General features: G+C 35.2%; 1 protein-coding gene across 2 annotated transcripts in view; it reads left to right on the top strand.

Annotated features, from left to right (window-relative positions):
- Cfap299 (cilia and flagella associated protein 299) overlaps positions 1-19,509 on the top strand; it is a 675,940-nt gene that overhangs the window by 214,394 nt on the left and 442,037 nt on the right. Inside the window, exon 3 of one of the 2 annotated variants that reach the window (XM_047567085.1) lies at positions 15,590-15,674. In XM_047567085.1, the coding sequence (XP_047423041.1) occupies positions 15,590-15,674 (85 nt within the window). Of the gene's footprint in view, positions 1-15,589; positions 15,681-19,509 lie in introns of both variants that reach the window. The other variant, XM_047567084.1, reaches the window with a different exon arrangement.

Below are 19,509 nucleotides of genomic sequence, written 5' to 3'. Positions count from 1 at the left end.
TACCTTTTCTGTACATTTGATCATTTAAAAACCTCACACAGCAAAGGATGGGGAAGTGGTGCTGTTTTTCTTCTCAATGGACATGGGATTCTTGTTTTTACACCAATAAATAAACCCCATTTCTCAAATAATTTCCTTTTCTGAAAATTATTAGAATATAAATTGATGATCTCCTAGAAATTCCATGACTACATGACTCTGAAGAAGTATTGTTTTAAGTAAAAGAAAATGAAAAGTCAACAAGAATAGTTTATAAGAAAAGACAAGAGCCTCAAAAAGTGTAGGTAGGGTTCAGTTCTCTTCTGCTACCAGACCAATGGATCTTTAAAAAAGAATCCCTCTGAGATTAAAGATGGAATTTCCTATTGAACTGATGCTCAGAGGACTTAAAATTATTCACTGGTTGCTTTTATTTCCCTTGTATACCATTTTGGCTTAAAAATGCTATTCCAGCATATTCTTCTATATTTAGCATATACATTTTTCTGTATATGTATATACAAAAAAGAGCCAATTGAAGTCCAGGAAAACAATGCAGGATTATACTTCAAGTGTTTAGAACTGTGAAATGTGAACGATATATAATATAGTATTTAAAAAGTCTATACTGTTTTCTAATACCATGTAAACCAGAGTCCATTGAAATGTAATAAATATTATTATTAAATCAATGAAGATTTCAATTTTAAAATGTTATTGTTTTGTTTAAATATAAATTCATTTTTCCTAACTGTACAACTGGAAACTTTTGATGGAAAGTTGTTGGTGAGTGAAATTAACTAAAATCCCACAATGAAAAAGATTATTCTTAAAAAGATAAAATAATTGAGTATGTTATTTTGATCAATTGATATGATGTAAACACCAGACCCTTTTAGAATTGTTTGAATACTTCAAGTTAATGTACACTTTTGATGGCCCAGAAGTTGTCAAAGTTACATTGGAGCTTATAATAATCATGAATTATTCATAAATTATTCAATTTATGAATTTTTTATGAATAATTAAATTATTTATGAATAATTTGATGATTTATTAAATAATTTATGATTATTTAATAATTGAGAAATACCAAAATTATATATTTTGTTTCCCAGACTAATATCAGAAAAAAAAATCACAACCAAAATTTTAAAATTAAATCAATTTTCCATTCACATCTAAGAAAACTAAAATGAAAATAATACCAACCATAGTAAAAATAATCAGGAACTAAAGCTGTTTACATAGAGATATGATATTCAAAGGCTGTTTAAGCATTTATTGTGGCAATCATATTATTTTTCTTCTTTAAATAGTGATGTGGTAGAGTATATTAGTTGATCATTGGTTTTTGTAATATATTGTAGTAATTACAAAACAATTAGCATTTATTGAGACTTTATTGTAGACTAAGTGAGAATACAAGGTTTTCACTTTTTCTGATTTCCTGTGTGCAGAGGAGAAGAAAAGAAGGATGGCAAAAAGGAAATGATTTATGGAAACAAGATTTTTGAACCTAATCTTGAGTTCTGTGAGGGAAGGGTGAAGAATAACCTTCTGGACTAAAGGTTGAAGGCTGTCAAAGACACAAGCAGCTGTACCATGACTATACTGTACCATGCAAGGAGACTAATGATAAATCAAGAAATAAGGTTGTGACCTTAAAGACTCTGTGTACTTCATATTCAGCAAGGAAATTGGAAGGCAGGAACAGATGGAGGGTGGGCCATTTTCCTCTGCTGATGACCATAGTACCTATCAGCCAGCCAGCCAAGGCTATTAGTTTGATAGCACCACTTCTCTCTCCTTGCCTTTTTAGGTGTGTGGAGGGTAAGATCTTACTGTTGGCACCACCCCTCATGAACCTGCTCAACCATATTGATACTTCTCTTTATAATCGATACCTCTCTTTATAACTCCTCCTCCCTTAAGCTCTTTGGGTGTTTAATTTGTTTTCTGATGGAACTCTGACCAAATAAACTGAATGTAGACAATGAAAATATAGTCTCAGAGAATTCTATATATTTTTGCTTTGATATTCCAGAAGATGGTATATAGTTGATCATTTATATTACAAAGATATACTAATAGATTTCTTTTAAAATACTCTAGTAAACATTAATTAGTTTTTTTCTTTTGTTCAAATAATCTAAAAGAGGAAAAGTTTTGAGGAATTCCAACTTGCTCTCAGGTTTGGTAGAAACCTGTGATTTGGTAGAAACCTGGTGATTCGTGAGAGGTGAAATGACTACTGAGAAAATTAAAATCTGCACATCAAAGAGAACAGATGGGTGGGAATTAAAATTATGATTGTTTCTTAGTATCCCTGGGGGTTGGTGCCAGGATGCCTCATGGATGTGAAAATCTGTGGATGCTCTAGTCCTTTACATATGTTGTGTTATTTGCATATCACCTAAGTATATCCTCATGTATACATTAAGTCAGTTCTAGATTACTTATAATACCTAATACTATATTTTATACTATATATATTTTTATACTATATATATATTTAATACTTTTGTTATACTATATTTTTAGGAAATAATAAGAAAAAAGTCCATACATATTCAGAAAAGATGCAATTTTTTTCTGAATATTTTTGGACTGACTGTAGTACCGATAATCATGGGAGAGTTTAGCACAAGTGTGTGATACAAAATAATACACAGATTCTGTTATTCTATATACAGTCAACAAGCAGAAAATGAAAAAAAAAAAACTTTCCACATTAACATAGCATTCCTAGACATAAATCTAATGGATATACAAGATTATCAGGAAAAAAGTACTTAAAAAAAACACTATAAAAAATCTTATTCAGAGACCTTTAGAAAAGCATTGTTTGTGGTGAGATCTTCATCTGCTTGTTTGGAAGCTACAGTATTATAAAATGTTTAATTCTTTAGAAATTGGAAATTCAACTAAAACTTGTAACAGGTTTTAAAAATAGAATCTGACAAGTGGATCAAAAAATCCTATGGAAACACAAGAAAGAACAAAGATGTTTTGAAGAAGAAAGGAAATGATTTCTCTTTTGGACATCAGGATTACATTATTCAGCTTTTCATCACTATAATGAAATACTTGAGGCAGGCTACCTCTATAAAGAAAATAGGTTTATTTAACTGACCATTTTGGCACTTGAAAGCAAATAGCATGTGACAGGCCCTGGCATGGCCTCCATAATTAATGGCAGAGGTGTGTGCAGAGGAAAGGAATTTTGAAAAGGGGAACCAGAGAGAAAGAGACTAACGGTCAGGTTCAGACTTTCATAACAACTGGCAAGAATCACTCCAGGAGTCTTTTGTTTCCTTCTGAGCTCCCCAAAACCTCCCAGTAGGCCCTATCTCTTACTGGTCCCACAACCTCCCATACTGCCACCATGGGAACCAGGTCTCCAACCTGTAACTTTGAGGGGACAAACAACAGCAAAACAAAGCAAATATTTCTTACAAATGCTCGGTAATTCAGAGTATGATATTGACATGGAGAAAGAAACTGGAATAAAGTAGAGAAGCCAGAAACAGATTTATGTGTTTAGATATTTGGTACACAACAAAAGTGACATTACAGTTTGTTTTCAGTAAATTTTCAAAACATGGGGTCATAATTATGTTCTCAGAATGGAGAAAAAAATCAATAACAGTGGAAGATTTTTTTTTTTTTTTTTTTTTGGTACTGGGGATTGAGCCCAGTGTACTCTATCACAAATCTGTATCTCCAGCTCTTTTTATTTTTTATTTTCAGACCGGGTATTAATAAATTGCTAAGACTGACCTAGAACTTGCCATATTCCTGCCTAGGACTCCCAATCTCTGGGAATACAGGTGTATTCTACCACACCTGACTGATAAGGGAAAATTTTGATATATTGGCACACTCTCATTATAAGATCTTCTAATCATCAAACTATGCAACAAGAGACCAAAACAAAAGTTACACACAGGATAACATATTTGCAGTACTGATATATAGAATTCATCAAGTCCTAAAAATCAATAAGATATGTATATAACTCAATAAAAAATGGACAAAAGATTAGAATGGGCATTTCACTTGAGAGGAAATTTTGATGGCCAAATACCATATAAAATAATCAGGAAAATGCAAATTAAAATGACTATAAGACACTAGTACACTGTACACACTAGTTTGCTTAAAATTAAATTCTAAAATACCATAAGTTGGCAATGATGTGGAGCAAAGGAACTTTCATGCTCTGGTAGTGGCAGTTTAAATTGATTTAATGATTTTGAAACCAAGTTGATATTATTTTGTAAATTTTCAGTTATAAATGATCCTATGACACAGCCCTGCTATTGCTTGTCATTTCTCTCAGAGAAATCTGTACTCAGGATACATGTCCAGGAAATTCTAGCGGCACGTGTATAACAGAGCCAAATGGGGAATGACTCTGAGGTTTTACTAATAAAAAGGATAAATAGTTACATATTCACACTGGAGAATTCAATGAAAATGAGGTACAGCTACATGGGTCAATTTATGTGAAGCACAAAAATATTAATGAAAGGCCTTACAAATATGTACTTTTTCATTCCATTTACAGAAAGTTTAAAAACTACATTGTTTAGAGATACATGATTAAGTGATAAAAGGGAGCAATGACTGTATATGTTGGAGACTGAGGGAGAGAAAAAGCATGGGAGTGAGTACCTTCCTTCTCTGGAGGAAGAGATGGGAAGATGGAGTTGTGAGCAGAGAGCAGTGAACAGGAATCCTGGGGTTAGTCAGTCATTGTTCTATTTCTTGATCTGGGTGATCAGTTACAGGGATTGATTTGTAATAATTTATTAGACTCTATATGTAAGTGATTTGCTCCTTTGACGTATGATTGCTGTATTTTGCATTTACACATGTTAACATCATCAGTATATTATTTCAATGTAATTTTAAACTCCAGATAAGGAACAGGAAATTTTTCTCCATGCTGTTTGAGACATCATGGCCTGTTTCATTTGGATCATTTTTTTGCTTATCTGACTTGAAATTGTTTGCACTTTGTAAAAAAGAGCTATACAGGAACAAAGGGCTAACTTTAATAACTTAATCTTGCCTATGTCAGGAGGCGAAAACATGCTAATTACCCCACATGATCAAAGAAAACTTGAAGTAGTTCCAAGTTGTACAAAAGAGGTGATTAGGTGAGCAAGTTGGAATTTGGCAAGCAAGTAAATAAAATGTAGAAAATCAGTTCTGAAACAAGAATGAACATGCCGTGGAGTGAAGTGTATTCCCTCAAAATTCATATGTTGAAACCCCAGCCCCCAATTATGGTGGAATTTGGAGATGAGGCTTTTAGGTTTAAATGAGGCCATGCATATGGGGCCTTCATGATGACATTAGTTTCCTTCTAAGAGACACTAGTTTGGTTTTGCTTTCTCTGAAAAGTGAGGTCACAGCAAGAGGGTGGCATCCTGAAAGCCAGGAACAGGGTCCTTGCCAGGACCCAACCATGCTGGTGCTCTGATCCAGACTTCCACCCTCTAGCACTTTTATTGGCAAGTTTGCACTGTGATAAACTATGTTGTTTGTACCATCCAGTGTATGGCATTTTGTTAGGGCAGCCCTAAATGATTAATAAAGAGGAAGTACATAAAAATTAACAGAAAGTATGTGAAGATTTACCTCTATTAGAGTTATTTATGAAACATTTTATTTGAGGGAAATAATAATTTTTCTCTTCTAAGTTAAGAACAAAAGTACAAAGGTGTGTTTTTCTGGACAAAATATACACAAAGATCATTTCTCTGTGAGACAGCATCAAAATACAGTAAAAACATATCTCTCATACCTAATTTTCAAATGATTGGTCTATAAGTCTACATACTGTGGTAAATAAATTCATATTTTTTAGAAAATAGGCAAATCATTTTTCATTTGGGTCTCTAAAAATAAAATTTAAGTTATTTGAGACCATACAAATCAAACTGCATTTTAGTAGTCTCTAAGTCAACTTATCCATGGGAAATAAAGCTATTTCTCAATATTACATTTTTATTGGCAAGTTTGCTTATTTCTTAAGATAATATTATGGGATTTTTATAGTACACTTTTCTACTTGCCTATTATTTTAAATTTTTCCAAGTTAGTATACAAAACATTTTAAGGAACTGAAGCACACAGATTGCATTAAATATTCAAACAAGTACTACAAGATGAATGTAAATTCTAGAGATATGAAATGTAGTCTATGTCATAGTTCTCTGGCTTAAAAAAATTAAAACTACCTCTGAACGGAGTTGACCAGAATTCCAGTCTCAATGAGCATGATAGTTGTGACTGCTTGCCTCACTCCCTCCCCACGTACCCCTGCTAAGTCAAGTTTCTTTACCCCAGTAAATTCTCTTTGTTTTCATGATATTAAAATATTATGACATAAATACAGTACTTTAATATATTGTAAGACTTCAGAATAGTAGAATAATGACTTAGAATCAGTGAGACCCAGATTAAGAATTGAATACCAGTTCATAATGGTTACCTTACTTAGCCTCACTGAATCTTCATCTCTAGAGTGGAAATAAACACATCCCCCTTTAAGGTTTGGTTTGAGGATAAATGAAAGTATTTGCAAATGCCTAACTTGGAGAATAGTACAAAGACAGGGTCCTATAGCTAGAATATCTTACTATTAAAATTAACCCCAGATTCTGAGTCCAGTGGGGCAGTGTGAGAGACAAGGGGATTTGAGACGGTGGTAGCGGTTGTGTGAAGATGGAGTTTCCTGGAGGAAAACTGGAGTTTCCTGTTAGGGACTGAGACATTCCATACTACAAGTTTGGATGATGAGAAATTTGAAATCCCACTTATCTCCTTGGATTTTGATCCCTCACTGGCTATCTCAGATGTGGTTGGCCACTTTGATGACCTTGTAGACCCTTCTTCCTCACAGGATGGCAGTTATTCAGCCCAGTATGAGGTGCAGACATTGGTCATGCCTGTGGGCATGACCCATGACTTGATGGAGCAGGACTAGGGGCTCCTGAGTGTGGGCTTGACCATGAACTTGGACCATTCTATGGGAATTCAGTATTGTGCCAACCTACCTGTTACAATTGATGTACAAATGACAGACATGACCTCTGGCTTGATGGGGCATAGCCAGTTGACCACCATTAATCAGTCAGAATTGAGTACTCAACTTGGTTTGAGCTTAGGGGGTGGCACCATCTTGCCACCTGCCCAGTCACCTGAGGATTGTCTTTCAAACACCCCTTCACCTACTAGTTCACTTCATGAGGATGGTGTTGAAGATTTGCAGAGGTAACTTTCCAGTCAGAAGACAGTGATAGTGGAAGCAGGGAAAAAACAGAAGGTCCCAAAGAAGAGAAAAAAGGAACATCCTAATGAACCCCAGAAACCAGTTTCAGCATATGCTTTATTCTTTTGTGATACACAGGCTACCATCAAGGGACAGAATCCTAATGCCAACTTTGGAGAGGTTTCAAAGATTGTGGCTTCAGTGGGACAGTCTTGGAGAGGTGCAAAAACAGGTATAGAAGTGGAAAACTGAAGCTGCCAAGAGTATCGGAAGGTTCTGGCTCCTTATAAAGACAACCAAGAGTGTCAGGCCACTGTAGAAATAGTGGAATTGGATCCAGTGCCTCCATTACAGAGTCCTTCGCTACCTCCTGTGGCTACTGTTGACTCAGAATCTCCAGCATCAGCCTCAACAGAGTCCCCTGCCTGTCACCTTGCTTTGTTGTTAACTCCACTCTTTACTCCTGTGTGACAAACCAGGCACCTTCTGGGGCTGGGGGTCAGCCCAATATCACCAAGTTGATTATTAACAAAAAGATGTTGCTCTCTCCTATTATCATGTCTCAAGGAGGGATGGTTACTATTATCCCAGCTACAGTGGTGACCTCCCAACCGCTTCAATTAGGTCAACCTAGTACAGCTACTATCCAATCCACTAACAAGCCCAGATTGTCACTCAGTCAGTGTTGCAGGCGGTAGCAGCAGCTCCTGCTTCTATGCAGCTGCCTCCACCCTGAATACAGCCCCCTCCATTACAACAGATGCCTCAGACCCCAACTCAGCAGCAAGTTACCATTCTGAAGCAGCCTCCACTTCAGGTCATGCAACAGACTCCACCTCAGAAAGTTTGAGTCAATTTACAACAGCCACTCCTCTGCAAAACAAGACTGTGCCTCCACCCACTCTGAATATGCAGACTACCTTAGTCCCACCAGCTATGGACAGCAGTCTGCAGCAGCCTAGAAACAGCAGTCCTGAGGCCCATGCAGTAGAGGCAACCTCCCCTGAGACCATCTGTGTGATGATTACAGATATACTTCCTAAGATTGAATCTCCTTCTCAGATGGGTGTTGAGTTGGTGAGTGGGTTTCCTGTGACATTCTCACCCCAGCCTCGCTGTGTAAGGTCTGGTTGTGAGAACCCTGTCATTGTGAGTAAGGATTGGGACAATGAATGCTGCAACGATGAGTGCCTGGTGAAACACTGCAGGGATGTATTCTTGGCCTGGGTAGCTCTAGGAATTCAAACACTGTAGTGTTTGTGAAATAGTCTTTCCTGTTCTTCTCCAAGCCAGTGAAGATCTATCTGCTGGGATCAACTCCAAGAGTCTATTTTTGAAACACCAGCTCGGTTTCTGTAGTGCCTGATCTCAAACTTTGATGATCCTTCATCTTTTTCTCCCCTTTTCTTCCTTTTAGCAGGGAACAATTTAAAGAGCAGGGTCACTGAGGTTGCTATAATCTGGAATTGTTTTTTACAATAAACTATAAACAGAAATATCAGGATAATAGCAGAACAAAGGGCAAAAGGGATATATATGGATAAACAAATCATAAGTATGGGAGGGGTGGTGTTATGGGTCCTTAGAGGAAATTCGATATAATTGTTGTAGGACTTGTCTAAAATATAATTAAAATGATGGGAGAGTCATTCTGTCTTGATGTTAGGAGAAAACACCATTGTGTGCATACATTTTAAAAAGGATAAGTTGGATTATGGGAATAGCTCAGTGGAAGAGAGGCTCAATTCTCAGCACCACCCCCAAAAAAGGGGATGAATAAGAGAAGGCATTACTATTAAATCATTACACTGCTTTGACAACAAAGGTTTTCAGCACAGTAGGCACACTAGGCTTTAGGGAAAATTACATCACCCAGGAGTTTATTTTTTGTTACAAATAATTTTTCTGCATTCAACAGCCTTCTGACTTGTTATCACAGTTTGAATATAATAGGGAGTAATTTACACCCTTAAATTATTGTAAGAGGCTTCACCTAAGGCTTTTCTAAAAAGTTTTATTATTGGATGAAATATCTTTTAATTGTAAGACCAGCAATGTATTCATTTACATAACATAGGCCAATTCTCTGTATACTCTAGGCACTTATTTAACTTAAGATGAGCTTACTTGATTTTTCTTAGAAATTACCTGCAGAATAATAGATGAGCAAAACTACACAGTTGTAACAGAATAAGCAAAAGTTTAGAGCATTTGTAGTCCTGGTAGTGATGGTCTTAAGTAAACTCAAATTTATTACCTTGAAAAATATTTTCCTAGAGAACCCCCTTCTTATTCAACCATGTAGTACTAATGGCTAATTACTTTGATACTATACAGATTTGTTTTGTAATGAGCAACATGTCCATGCTTTTCATGCATTCAGTTTGAACCCTTACAATCACCTAATGAAATAGATAACATTCCTATTTCACATAGAAGAAATTATACTTGAGAGATGAGTTGTACAAGAACACACACTGTTAAGTGACAAAACTAGAATTTCACCTCAAAATCCTAATTACAATACAAACTTTTATTTAAATAAGGGGAAAAGTTATTGTACAAGTACCATTCTTCAAGTGTAGCCTGCAAAGTCATGGTTCTGGGTGCTTTTAATTCTGTAAGCAAGTGCTTCTATAAATTCTTTTTAAAAAATTTTTTTACAGACTGCATTTTGATTCATTGTACACAAATGGGGTACATCATTTAGTTTCTATGGCTGTGCACTATGTAAATTCATATACCATTCGTGTAATCATACATGTATATAGGGTAATGATATCTGTCTCATTCCACCATTTTTCATACCCCCCTCTTTCTCATTTCCCTCTATCTAAAGTTCCTCCATTCTTCTCTCAATTCCAACTCCCCCACTCCCATTATATATCATCATGCAAACATTCGGCTTTTGGTTTTTTGGGGGATTGGCTTATTTCACTTAGCATGATATCCTCTAATTCCATCCAATTATTTTCGAATGCCATAATTTTATTCTTTATGACTGAATAATATTCCATTGTGTATATATACCATAGTTTCTTCATCCATTCATCTGTTGAGGGGCATCTAGGTTGGTCCCACAATCTAGCTATTGTGAATTGAGCTGCTATAAACATTGGTGTGGCTGTGTTACTGTAGTATGCTAATTTTAATTCCTTTGGGTATAAACTGAGGCGTGTTAAAGAGAAATTAGGAAAACCCCTCCATTCACAATAGCTTCAAAAGAAAATAAAATACTTTGGAATCAATCAAACAAAAGAAGTAAAAGACCACTACAATGAAAAGTACAGAACACTAAAGAAAGAAATTAAAGAAAACCTTAGAAGATGGAAAGATCTCCCATGTTCTTGGATAGGCAGAATTAATATTGTCAAAATGGCCCTACTACCAAAAGTGCTATACAGATTCAATGCAATTCCGATTAAAATCCCAATGACATTCCTCATAGAAATAGGGAAAGCAATCATGAACTTCATCTGGAAGAATAAGAGATCTCAAATACCCAAAACAATCCTAAGCAGGAAGAGTGAAACAGGAGGTATCACAGTACTAGACCTTAAACTATACTACAGAGCAATAGTAACAAAAATGGCATGGTATTGGCATCAAAATAGGCAGACCAGTGGTACAGAATATAAGACAAGGAGATAAACCCACATAAATACAGTCACCTCATACTAGAAAAAGCAGCCAAAAACATATAATGGAGAAAAGATAGGAATTAAAATTAGCTTCTATAAATTCTTATGGTTAGAGATGATACCACCTGGATACCTTTGCTTGAACTGTGCCACCACATCTGGGTCTAGTAGGCGGATCCCATCTAGTTTGTTTCCAAGGGTGATCCTGAAACATGTCAAAGAGCAAACCTGCAATTAAAGGACTTTATTGTTAAAAGATGAAAAAAATTTTTATCCCAGATTTAACTTAGTGATTATTGGAAATGCTTATTACAATGGGTCCTAGTGATTTTTCAAACCTTATTTATTAGAACATGCCCAATTATACATTTAAAATCTTAAAATAACTAATAAATCACAAATAGTTATTGAAATAACTTATCTTTAAGTGAACTCTTAAATAACTCTTAAAAATATGTTTCTACTTTAAAAACTTTCAAAACTTTTTCATTTTCTATTCTTCAAGTGTTAGTCTAATAATGTGAATATGTGAGATAGGATACATAAATAATATCCTTAAATCATAAAATCAGTAGCCCAGTTGTTGAGGATTAAGAATATATTTAGTCATTCAATTAGGATTATATAAATACCTTTAGTTAGTGATTAAACAGTTGATAAAAAATTAACTCATTCATGTAACTTTTATCCCATATAGTAGAGTATAAGCAATAAAGATGGGGTATTTGCCTTTCTAAAACTTATAAGCCTAAGAAGCCTAAGATTTTGTAAGAGTCCTACTTTACTTCTTGAGGAAGTAACTCCTTTTGTAATATTTACTTAAGCAAGGTTTCTCAGGTCACTGACTGTTAAATAAACCCAGTTAAATACAAGTAATGCGTGTTGAAGATTTAAGAATCCTTTACCACACACTACGTTAACTTTCCTTCTCTTCCTGTATTTCCTCCTGCTGAGAAGTTTCAGGTTCTCAACTATCGTGTGGTGTAAGAATGATTATTTATGTAACTTTTTTTCTCTGCTGCAAATAGCTTTGGAACCAGAGACCCTTACCCTGCCTGTTCTCAATTTATACAATAAAAATACTTCTGTCTTCTTTAGAGAGTTTATAGGAAATGACATAAGACATAATAGTAAGAAAGGAACAGTATGACCTTATGTATTGCCAGTATGATATTCACATTTCTTATATTAATAGTTTTTGGTGGTTGCTGATACTGTACGATTACTTTAAATCACAAGTTTTATAGCAGGTAGGAGACTTGGAGATGAATTAACCTGCCATGACACCCAGGTTCAGAAAACTGTCATATCTCAAACCAATGAGTTAAGGGATGGGTAGGAACTAAGGACCAATGTCCCTTATTATAGTTCAGTTTAATTTTCATTATTTCTTGCTTCCATTTAAAAGACTTCACCTGTGTTTAAAAGTAATTTATTAATTTTGAAAACAATACTCTCCTAAGAAACCTTAGAATATTACAAATAAGGTTAAAGGCCAGTTTGATCACTGGACCACTCACACAGTAGCATCTTTCTCAGAAGGGTGAGTAAACTTCAAATGGTGAATTATCTGTTTTGATTTGGTTTGGCTAAAAACAGTAGGAAGCCACAGTGGCTCAAACAAAATATAAATTTTCTTCCATCTCATATTGAAGAATTCTCGATAGTGTCAGTCAAGTCAAGGCTGAGTTGATACCCCAAGGCATCAGGGACTTTATTTCTTTCTCTTGTTTCTCCATAAAAACAGCCTCTTGTTGAAGTCCAAGATTACAGTTAGGACTATGGTCATATTGTAATCTAGTGACAAGAAAAATGGTACCCATCCCCCTTTAGGTACACTTCCTAGAAATTGCACATCATTTTCAACTGGATTCCATTGTGCAAAAGTTAGTCACATGGACAGCTAGCTACAGAGAGGTTTTGAAATGTGTTCTTTATTCCAGGCAGCTATATATATGCTCAAGTAAATACTGAAGCATCCCTTTTAATGGAAGAAGGAAGAACAATGTCCACCATGATAAGTGTCCAGGGGTAACAACAGTTCTGCAGCCTATAACTCTTTTTTTGGGGGGGTGGGGGTCTGATCCAATTATCTGCTGAAAACCTCAACCTTTAGTGAGAGAGCCTGTCCTAGCAGAATTTTTGGAGTTCCTTCCCTGTTAGCAAATGATATCTAGATATGAGTTCTTTGGCATTTCATTTCTGACATACATGGAGATAATTTTGATCTTTCTTTGTACTCTCATAAATATTCATTCCCAGGAAAAGAACAACAGTAGCAACAACTACAGAACACTTGTAACACATGTAGTAAAATGAACAACTTACTATATATTTTATATCATCTTATGAGCACACAAATATACATTTGTGACCTATAGAAATAATCTTGAGGAATGCATGCAAAACTGGTGATGATTTTTACCTTTTCTGTCATGGGACTGTGTTTGGTGATCAAACTGGACTTTTACTGTGAAGTTCTAAAATAGAACAGGGTATGTTGGGGAGATGGCAGAAATAGGGAGTAGGCTTATCACATGAAAACCCTCAGGAAGTCTGGACTTGCTTAACTGGATAGTCATTATCAATTATGGGTTTTGGTTATGAGCAATAGAAACAAATTCTAATCAACTAAATAAACAAGGCAACTTATTGAAAGAGCACTGATCATCATAGATTCAAAGACAAAGTCGAATAAGCCATTGTAAGAAATAACTCATTGTAATTGTAAACCACTGAGATATTTTTGGACCTTTAGTTTCTGTACCATAACCTAAGACTAATTCTCTGTTGAAATTTCACAGAGAATTTCCAACATGCTGTGGTTTTAAACAAACCATAAGCAGGAAATTAGGTGGAAATTGACCAAATGATTAGAAATTTATCCCATGAGCAATGGAGAAATAGTACACATTTTCTGACTATGTAATTGACAAAATGAATTTCATATTTTAGAGGTTGGTGTGAAAGCACTGTATAGAATATATTATAATGAGGAAGGTTCATTTTTAGACAAAATCATGGCTTAAAAGATTATCAAATATCAGTTTCTCTTTACTAGTACTAATTTTCAGTTCTTTCTCATGTTAATTTGGGTGTTTGGATTGTTGGCTGGTACTGTTACCACATGTCAAGGAACTGAAAACTAGAGAAGCAAACACAGACACAGTAGGATCAGTTTAAAGGATTGTATTTCTGGATCATCAGTAGCTTCCATAACATTCTTGCCTGTACTGATTTAATAAAAACCCATAGCAATGACTCTTTAACTTTTCACCAAAAGCAATCACCAGGTCCAGCTGACCTCTTAAACACTTCCCAAGTCTACCATTTCTTTCCTTCCTGTCTAAAACTTTGAATGAACACCTTAATAAATCACTCCAGTGTTGCTCTCCTCCAGCTCCATTTCTTATAGCTGCTGAATGTTCTTCCTCAACACAAAACTATCTTATTTCCTTGCATAAACGCCTTGTGATTTAGCACCTTCAGGAAGACAAGGTCCAAGCTCTGTAAGTAGCTTGCAGGCCTGAAAGACATCACAGTCCAGAGGATACCAGAATGAGTTCCAGGACCAGACTGCCTGGGTTGGAACTCAGATTCTGCTCCTACTAGCTGTGTGGCCTTATTAAATATCTATAACAGTATATCTATAAAATGTTAGCCTTCATTAATAATCTGTGGTTTCCCCCTCACTTCCTGCCTTAACTTTCTGTTTTGCCATTACCTAAGGTTCCCTTCCAATTCTACATCTGTATTCTTTTGTACATATCATTCCTTTGTAGTTACTGGTAATATGGCTTATCTTTTAACATTTGGTTTAAATATAATTGTTTTAAAATTTAAGAGTAGGTGACTTTTCCTTGAGTAGGTAATGCATTTTCTTACAAACTCCTCTAATAAATACTCTGTCCATATCTCTGTTAATACAGTTATCTCATCATGTTTACACATCTGCTTACCTCTATAAGACCAGAGGAAACTTGAGAGAAGGAACTAGGACTTATTCATAATTGAGCCCTTGTACAGTTCCTGGTATATAAAAGACATGTAATGAAGTTTGTTGAATATATAGAAAATTGCCATATGAAGACAAGATTTCTCTTTCACAAATAATTCTTGATTTCTCTTCATGATATGGTTCAATGCTGCTTTAGATCTTTTTGATAAATTTCCTTTAAAATGTATTTCTCTTGAATTCTTAATGCTTCCTTTTATCTGACAAAGATATCTCAATCTAGTTTTCTTTTTTGCCTTGATGATCTCTACTCAGAGATAAAATTAATGCTCTATTCCACTAACTGTATCTAGTGTTCTAGTTTCTAGTTAATAAATAAACTGAACTTAAGTTATAGGTAATTTAAAAGTTTTATGGGCAGTAAGGAGTATAAAATATTGATGCTTCATGGTGTGATCAAAAATAAAATGGGCATGTGAATGAAAATAAGTTTTGGTATAGATATGTGTATTCTTTGTAGACTTGATTCCAATTAGTTTTCACATAAAGACTGTATAACTGTATGAAATTAAATAGAGGAATCTAGTGGACCATAAGTAACATGTGTATGTGGTTTCTGTGTTACAAAAAAATTGTCATGGAAAAAATAAGCATGGTGGTTGACCCTAGAGTGTGTTAAAAATGTTTTTTACTCACATATTATAACAGAAGACCTTCTTTTTACAGAACACTAACAAGTTCTGGAAAAGACCTGAAAGATAATTTTTTGAAGGCCCTGGCAGCAAGAGAAGAAGACAATCGCAATGGGAAAGTGAGCGTGAGTATATTTCAGCCTAGAGCTTAGAATGTGTATGCTGAAGGCATTGTTAATATCTACAAATAACCTTCAATATTCCCCCAAAAGGTCATTCATGAGTGATAAAAAATGACTATAATTTATATACTATAGCAACATGGGTAGACTTTCTTTTTATTCCCATTTGCATCTGTATTACTAACCAAATGGTGAAAAACAATTAGGATTCCAAACATCTGTTGCAGAGAAAATTTGTATCCTTGGCAAACTGGTTGTCATCTCCAACTTTGTGCTAGTCCTATGCTGAAACAATCTTTTTAGCCCAGAGTCCTGTTACACTCCACAAGTTGCATCACCCACTGGCCTCCAGGTGTTCTCCCACTTCCTGCCTGACTTTATGGGACCCCTAGAAGATACTATTGTTGGCTGCCTCATAGGACTGCCTTGGTAGATGTGATAGAAAACATATAATGGGAGGACATATTATGAATCATTCAAAGAGAACATACTTTTGCTGTATTAAAATGTGCACTAGATCAAGTATATTAAAATTTCCAGTATTTGGAATAATACTGGGGATAATATTCTTTAAAAGTCTTGAGATATTACAAATAAAATTTAATAAAAGAACAACAAATACTGCTGAAAGAGTAACTGACTGACTTATAGAAAAATAATCAAATAGTATAATGAAAAATTTGGAGCCACAGAAAAATAGGTGTACAGGAAGTCTATTTTATCAATGTTTTCTCAGTAAAAGTTGGAAATTGCCTCACTATCAGGTCTGTTAAAAATTTCATATGTAGACAAAGTCTTCAATGTGCTTCTGTCAGGGGGTGGATATATTATATTATAGTTAGATAATTGAATAGAATGAGTCTAGACTTGATATAGGGAAAGTTTTATTGCAGGAAATAGGATGAAGAGATTTTTAAAAGGTGTTGGTAGAGATATAGGCTAAGACTAGACTGGAGAGTCTTGTAAATCACAAGAAAGTGAGGAGTTTATTTGATTCTTATTAAAAAGCAGCAGGAGGGCTGGGGAGATAGCTCAGCTGGTAGAGTGCTTGCCTTGCAAGCACAAGGCCCTGAGTTCGATCCCTAGTACTGCAAAAAGAAAAAAAAAAAAAAAAAAAAGGCAGCAAGAAAGGTGGAAGAAAGGCAGAAAAATGTGGTGCCACAGGGTTCCATATTAAGGACTTTCAAAAAGCAGCAAATGATTCTTAATGCTCAAGCAAGATAAGAACTTAAGAAAATAAGTCATGTGTTCAGCTCCTTGTAGATCAGTTTTGTAGAAAACTGTGCAACAAGAACAAATTTCACAAGTATTAAATGTGTAAATCAGGTTCTGTAGGGTTGAAAACAATGGTCTACAGTTGGACAGTAGAATCAGCAAGTTCAAACATCTTGAGACCTTGAGCCCATGTTTTTAACCACAGTAGTATATACTTCCTCTCAGAAAAATATCTTCTTTAACCTGGCTTTCCCACTTTTGTCTCCTCTGACAATATACCATCCACCATTAACTCACACCAGTTCCCTACTTTTTCTTACACATGTTGAATGAACCACCAAGTTCTCTTAAATATAAACCAAGTCCATTCATGTATCACCATTTCAACCATCATTTACCTTGACCCAAGCCACCCTCAGATCTTAAATGTTATTTTAATAATTACAAAACCAACAACCTCCTAAATAATACGCCTACGAATTCTGTTGTTTGATGCATTCATTTTCTAATCATTCAGTTACATGTTTCTTGTGCACCTGCTCAATCCTGAAGTGGTTTTAGTCACTGGAATACTGAAGTGTTGCAACATCAATGACCATAAAGGGTTTATATTTTGGAAAGGGAGGATAGAAAATAAGTAAGACAAAATCAATGGTAGTAATTAATTTCAGCTTTGGAAGATCCTATGCAGAACATAACATTAGAAAATGGAATAAAGAGATATTGACTAGAAGGTGGTTGGTTGCTTTACCTTTTATCCATAGGAAAATCATTTTGAGGAGGGGACATCTGTTGAGACTTGAATGAAATGAAAATTTTAGCTGCAGTTATGAAATGGAGAGACACCCCGAACAGATAAACTTTGGGGAGGGAGAGACATCACAGGAAGAAGGTTTAGCAAATCAACAGTAGTCGTGGCATATTCAAGAGATGGCAAGAAGGCCGGAATGCCTGGCATGCAGTTAATGAAAAGATTTACACAGAGAGATGATCTCAGAAAGAACTTAACAGCCAGATCATGTCAATTTGAGAAATTTTGCTTTTATTTTTATATTTATTCTTTTATTATTGGAATAGAAACTTCACGAGGTAATCTGAATCAGTGAAGTGACCTGATATGGTTGACACTTTTAGAAAGGCTTATATTACTGCCGTTGTGTGGAGTGAAGATGTGGGAAGTTGTGCCAGAGCAGAAGTAAAGAGATGAGTTAGGGTGCTCTTGTAGCAAACCAGCAAGAAATAAAACTCTCAAAACAAAGTAGTGGGACTTGACATGGAGTGAAGGTACTTAGTCATGTCTGTGTTTTGAAGGCAGAAAAAATGAGGTTTACTGACAGATTGGTGTGGTATAGCACAGCAAGAGTAAATTAAGATGACTCTGGGGCTTTAGGTAAGTGGTGGATGGGGCCCCATTTACCTTGATGTGAACTCTTGAGAAAGGCATAATTTCAGGAATTGATAATGAAAAGGTCTTCTTTTTTTCTGTGTTAACTTCATGATGCCTATGAGATAGATATCCAAATAGAGAAACTGATGGTTTACTTACATATGTTGATTTGGAACTTAGAAATCTTAGCTAGAATTTTTAATCTGAATGTAAAGTCAGGAACCACAAAAGTTTACTAGGCAAAACATATAGGTAAAAAGCATGAATTCTTTCATGTATCTTTAGGATGCTACAACATTTTAGAAATCTGAAATATATGAGAGTCATCATAAGATTCTGAGAAATGGCAAGTTGGAAAAAAATCAAGTATGAATGATACTATGAACATGAGGAGAAGAAAAAAATTCCAAGAAAATTTCTGTCAATTACTCGTGTTAGGTCAAGTAAGATGGTGTGTTAGTTACTTAGGGCTGCCGTGACAAAGTGCCACAAATTGGAGGACAGAAGTCTGAAGTCAAGGTGTCAATCAAACCATCTCTCTGAAGAATCGAGCAGAGATGGTTCCATACCTTTCTCCTAGCTTCTGGTGCTGTCAGCAAGCCTTAGCATTTTGTAGTTTGCAACTGCCTCACTCTAGTCTCTGCCTCTGGAATCACTGTGTGTGTATATATGCATCTCTGTTTACTCTCTTTATAGAGTCACCAGTCACATTGGATTAGGGCTCACCCTAATTGAATATGACTTAATCTTTATTACATCTTTAACTTTGTCCCATTTAAAAAGAAAACTATTCCCAAATAGGTTCATATATACTAGGACTTGAGACCTGAATGTATGTTTTTGAAAGACATAGATGATTTAAAAATAGATGATTTTAAAAATTGCTATTGTTTTTGGCTAGAAAAATGCTACTGGTTATATTGGGGAGAACTTTTTCAATGGAGAGGTGTGGCAAATATTTCACTAGAGTTGATCAAGAAAAGAAAAATATATATTAGTGAAGATAAAGAGAAAAGACCATTTTTGAAGGTTTTTTTTTTTTTTTTTTTCTTTTTTAGTGAAGTGTAGCTTAGACATGAGTGACAGTTCTTTTGGATTCTGGAATCAACAGTTTTATTTTGTTGTGTTCTAAGATGGGTAATGTTAACCAAGTTTCATGTTGATGGGAATAATCTGACAGAAAGAGGCATATTGATGGTGTAGGGGACAAGGAGGAACTGGTGAAGAGAA

Source organism: Sciurus carolinensis, chromosome 10, assembly GCF_902686445.1.
Source record: "Sciurus carolinensis chromosome 10, mSciCar1.2, whole genome shotgun sequence".
NCBI classification, from domain to species: Eukaryota; Metazoa; Chordata; class Mammalia; order Rodentia; family Sciuridae; genus Sciurus; species Sciurus carolinensis.
This window is presented reverse-complemented; position numbering and strand designations above follow the sequence as displayed.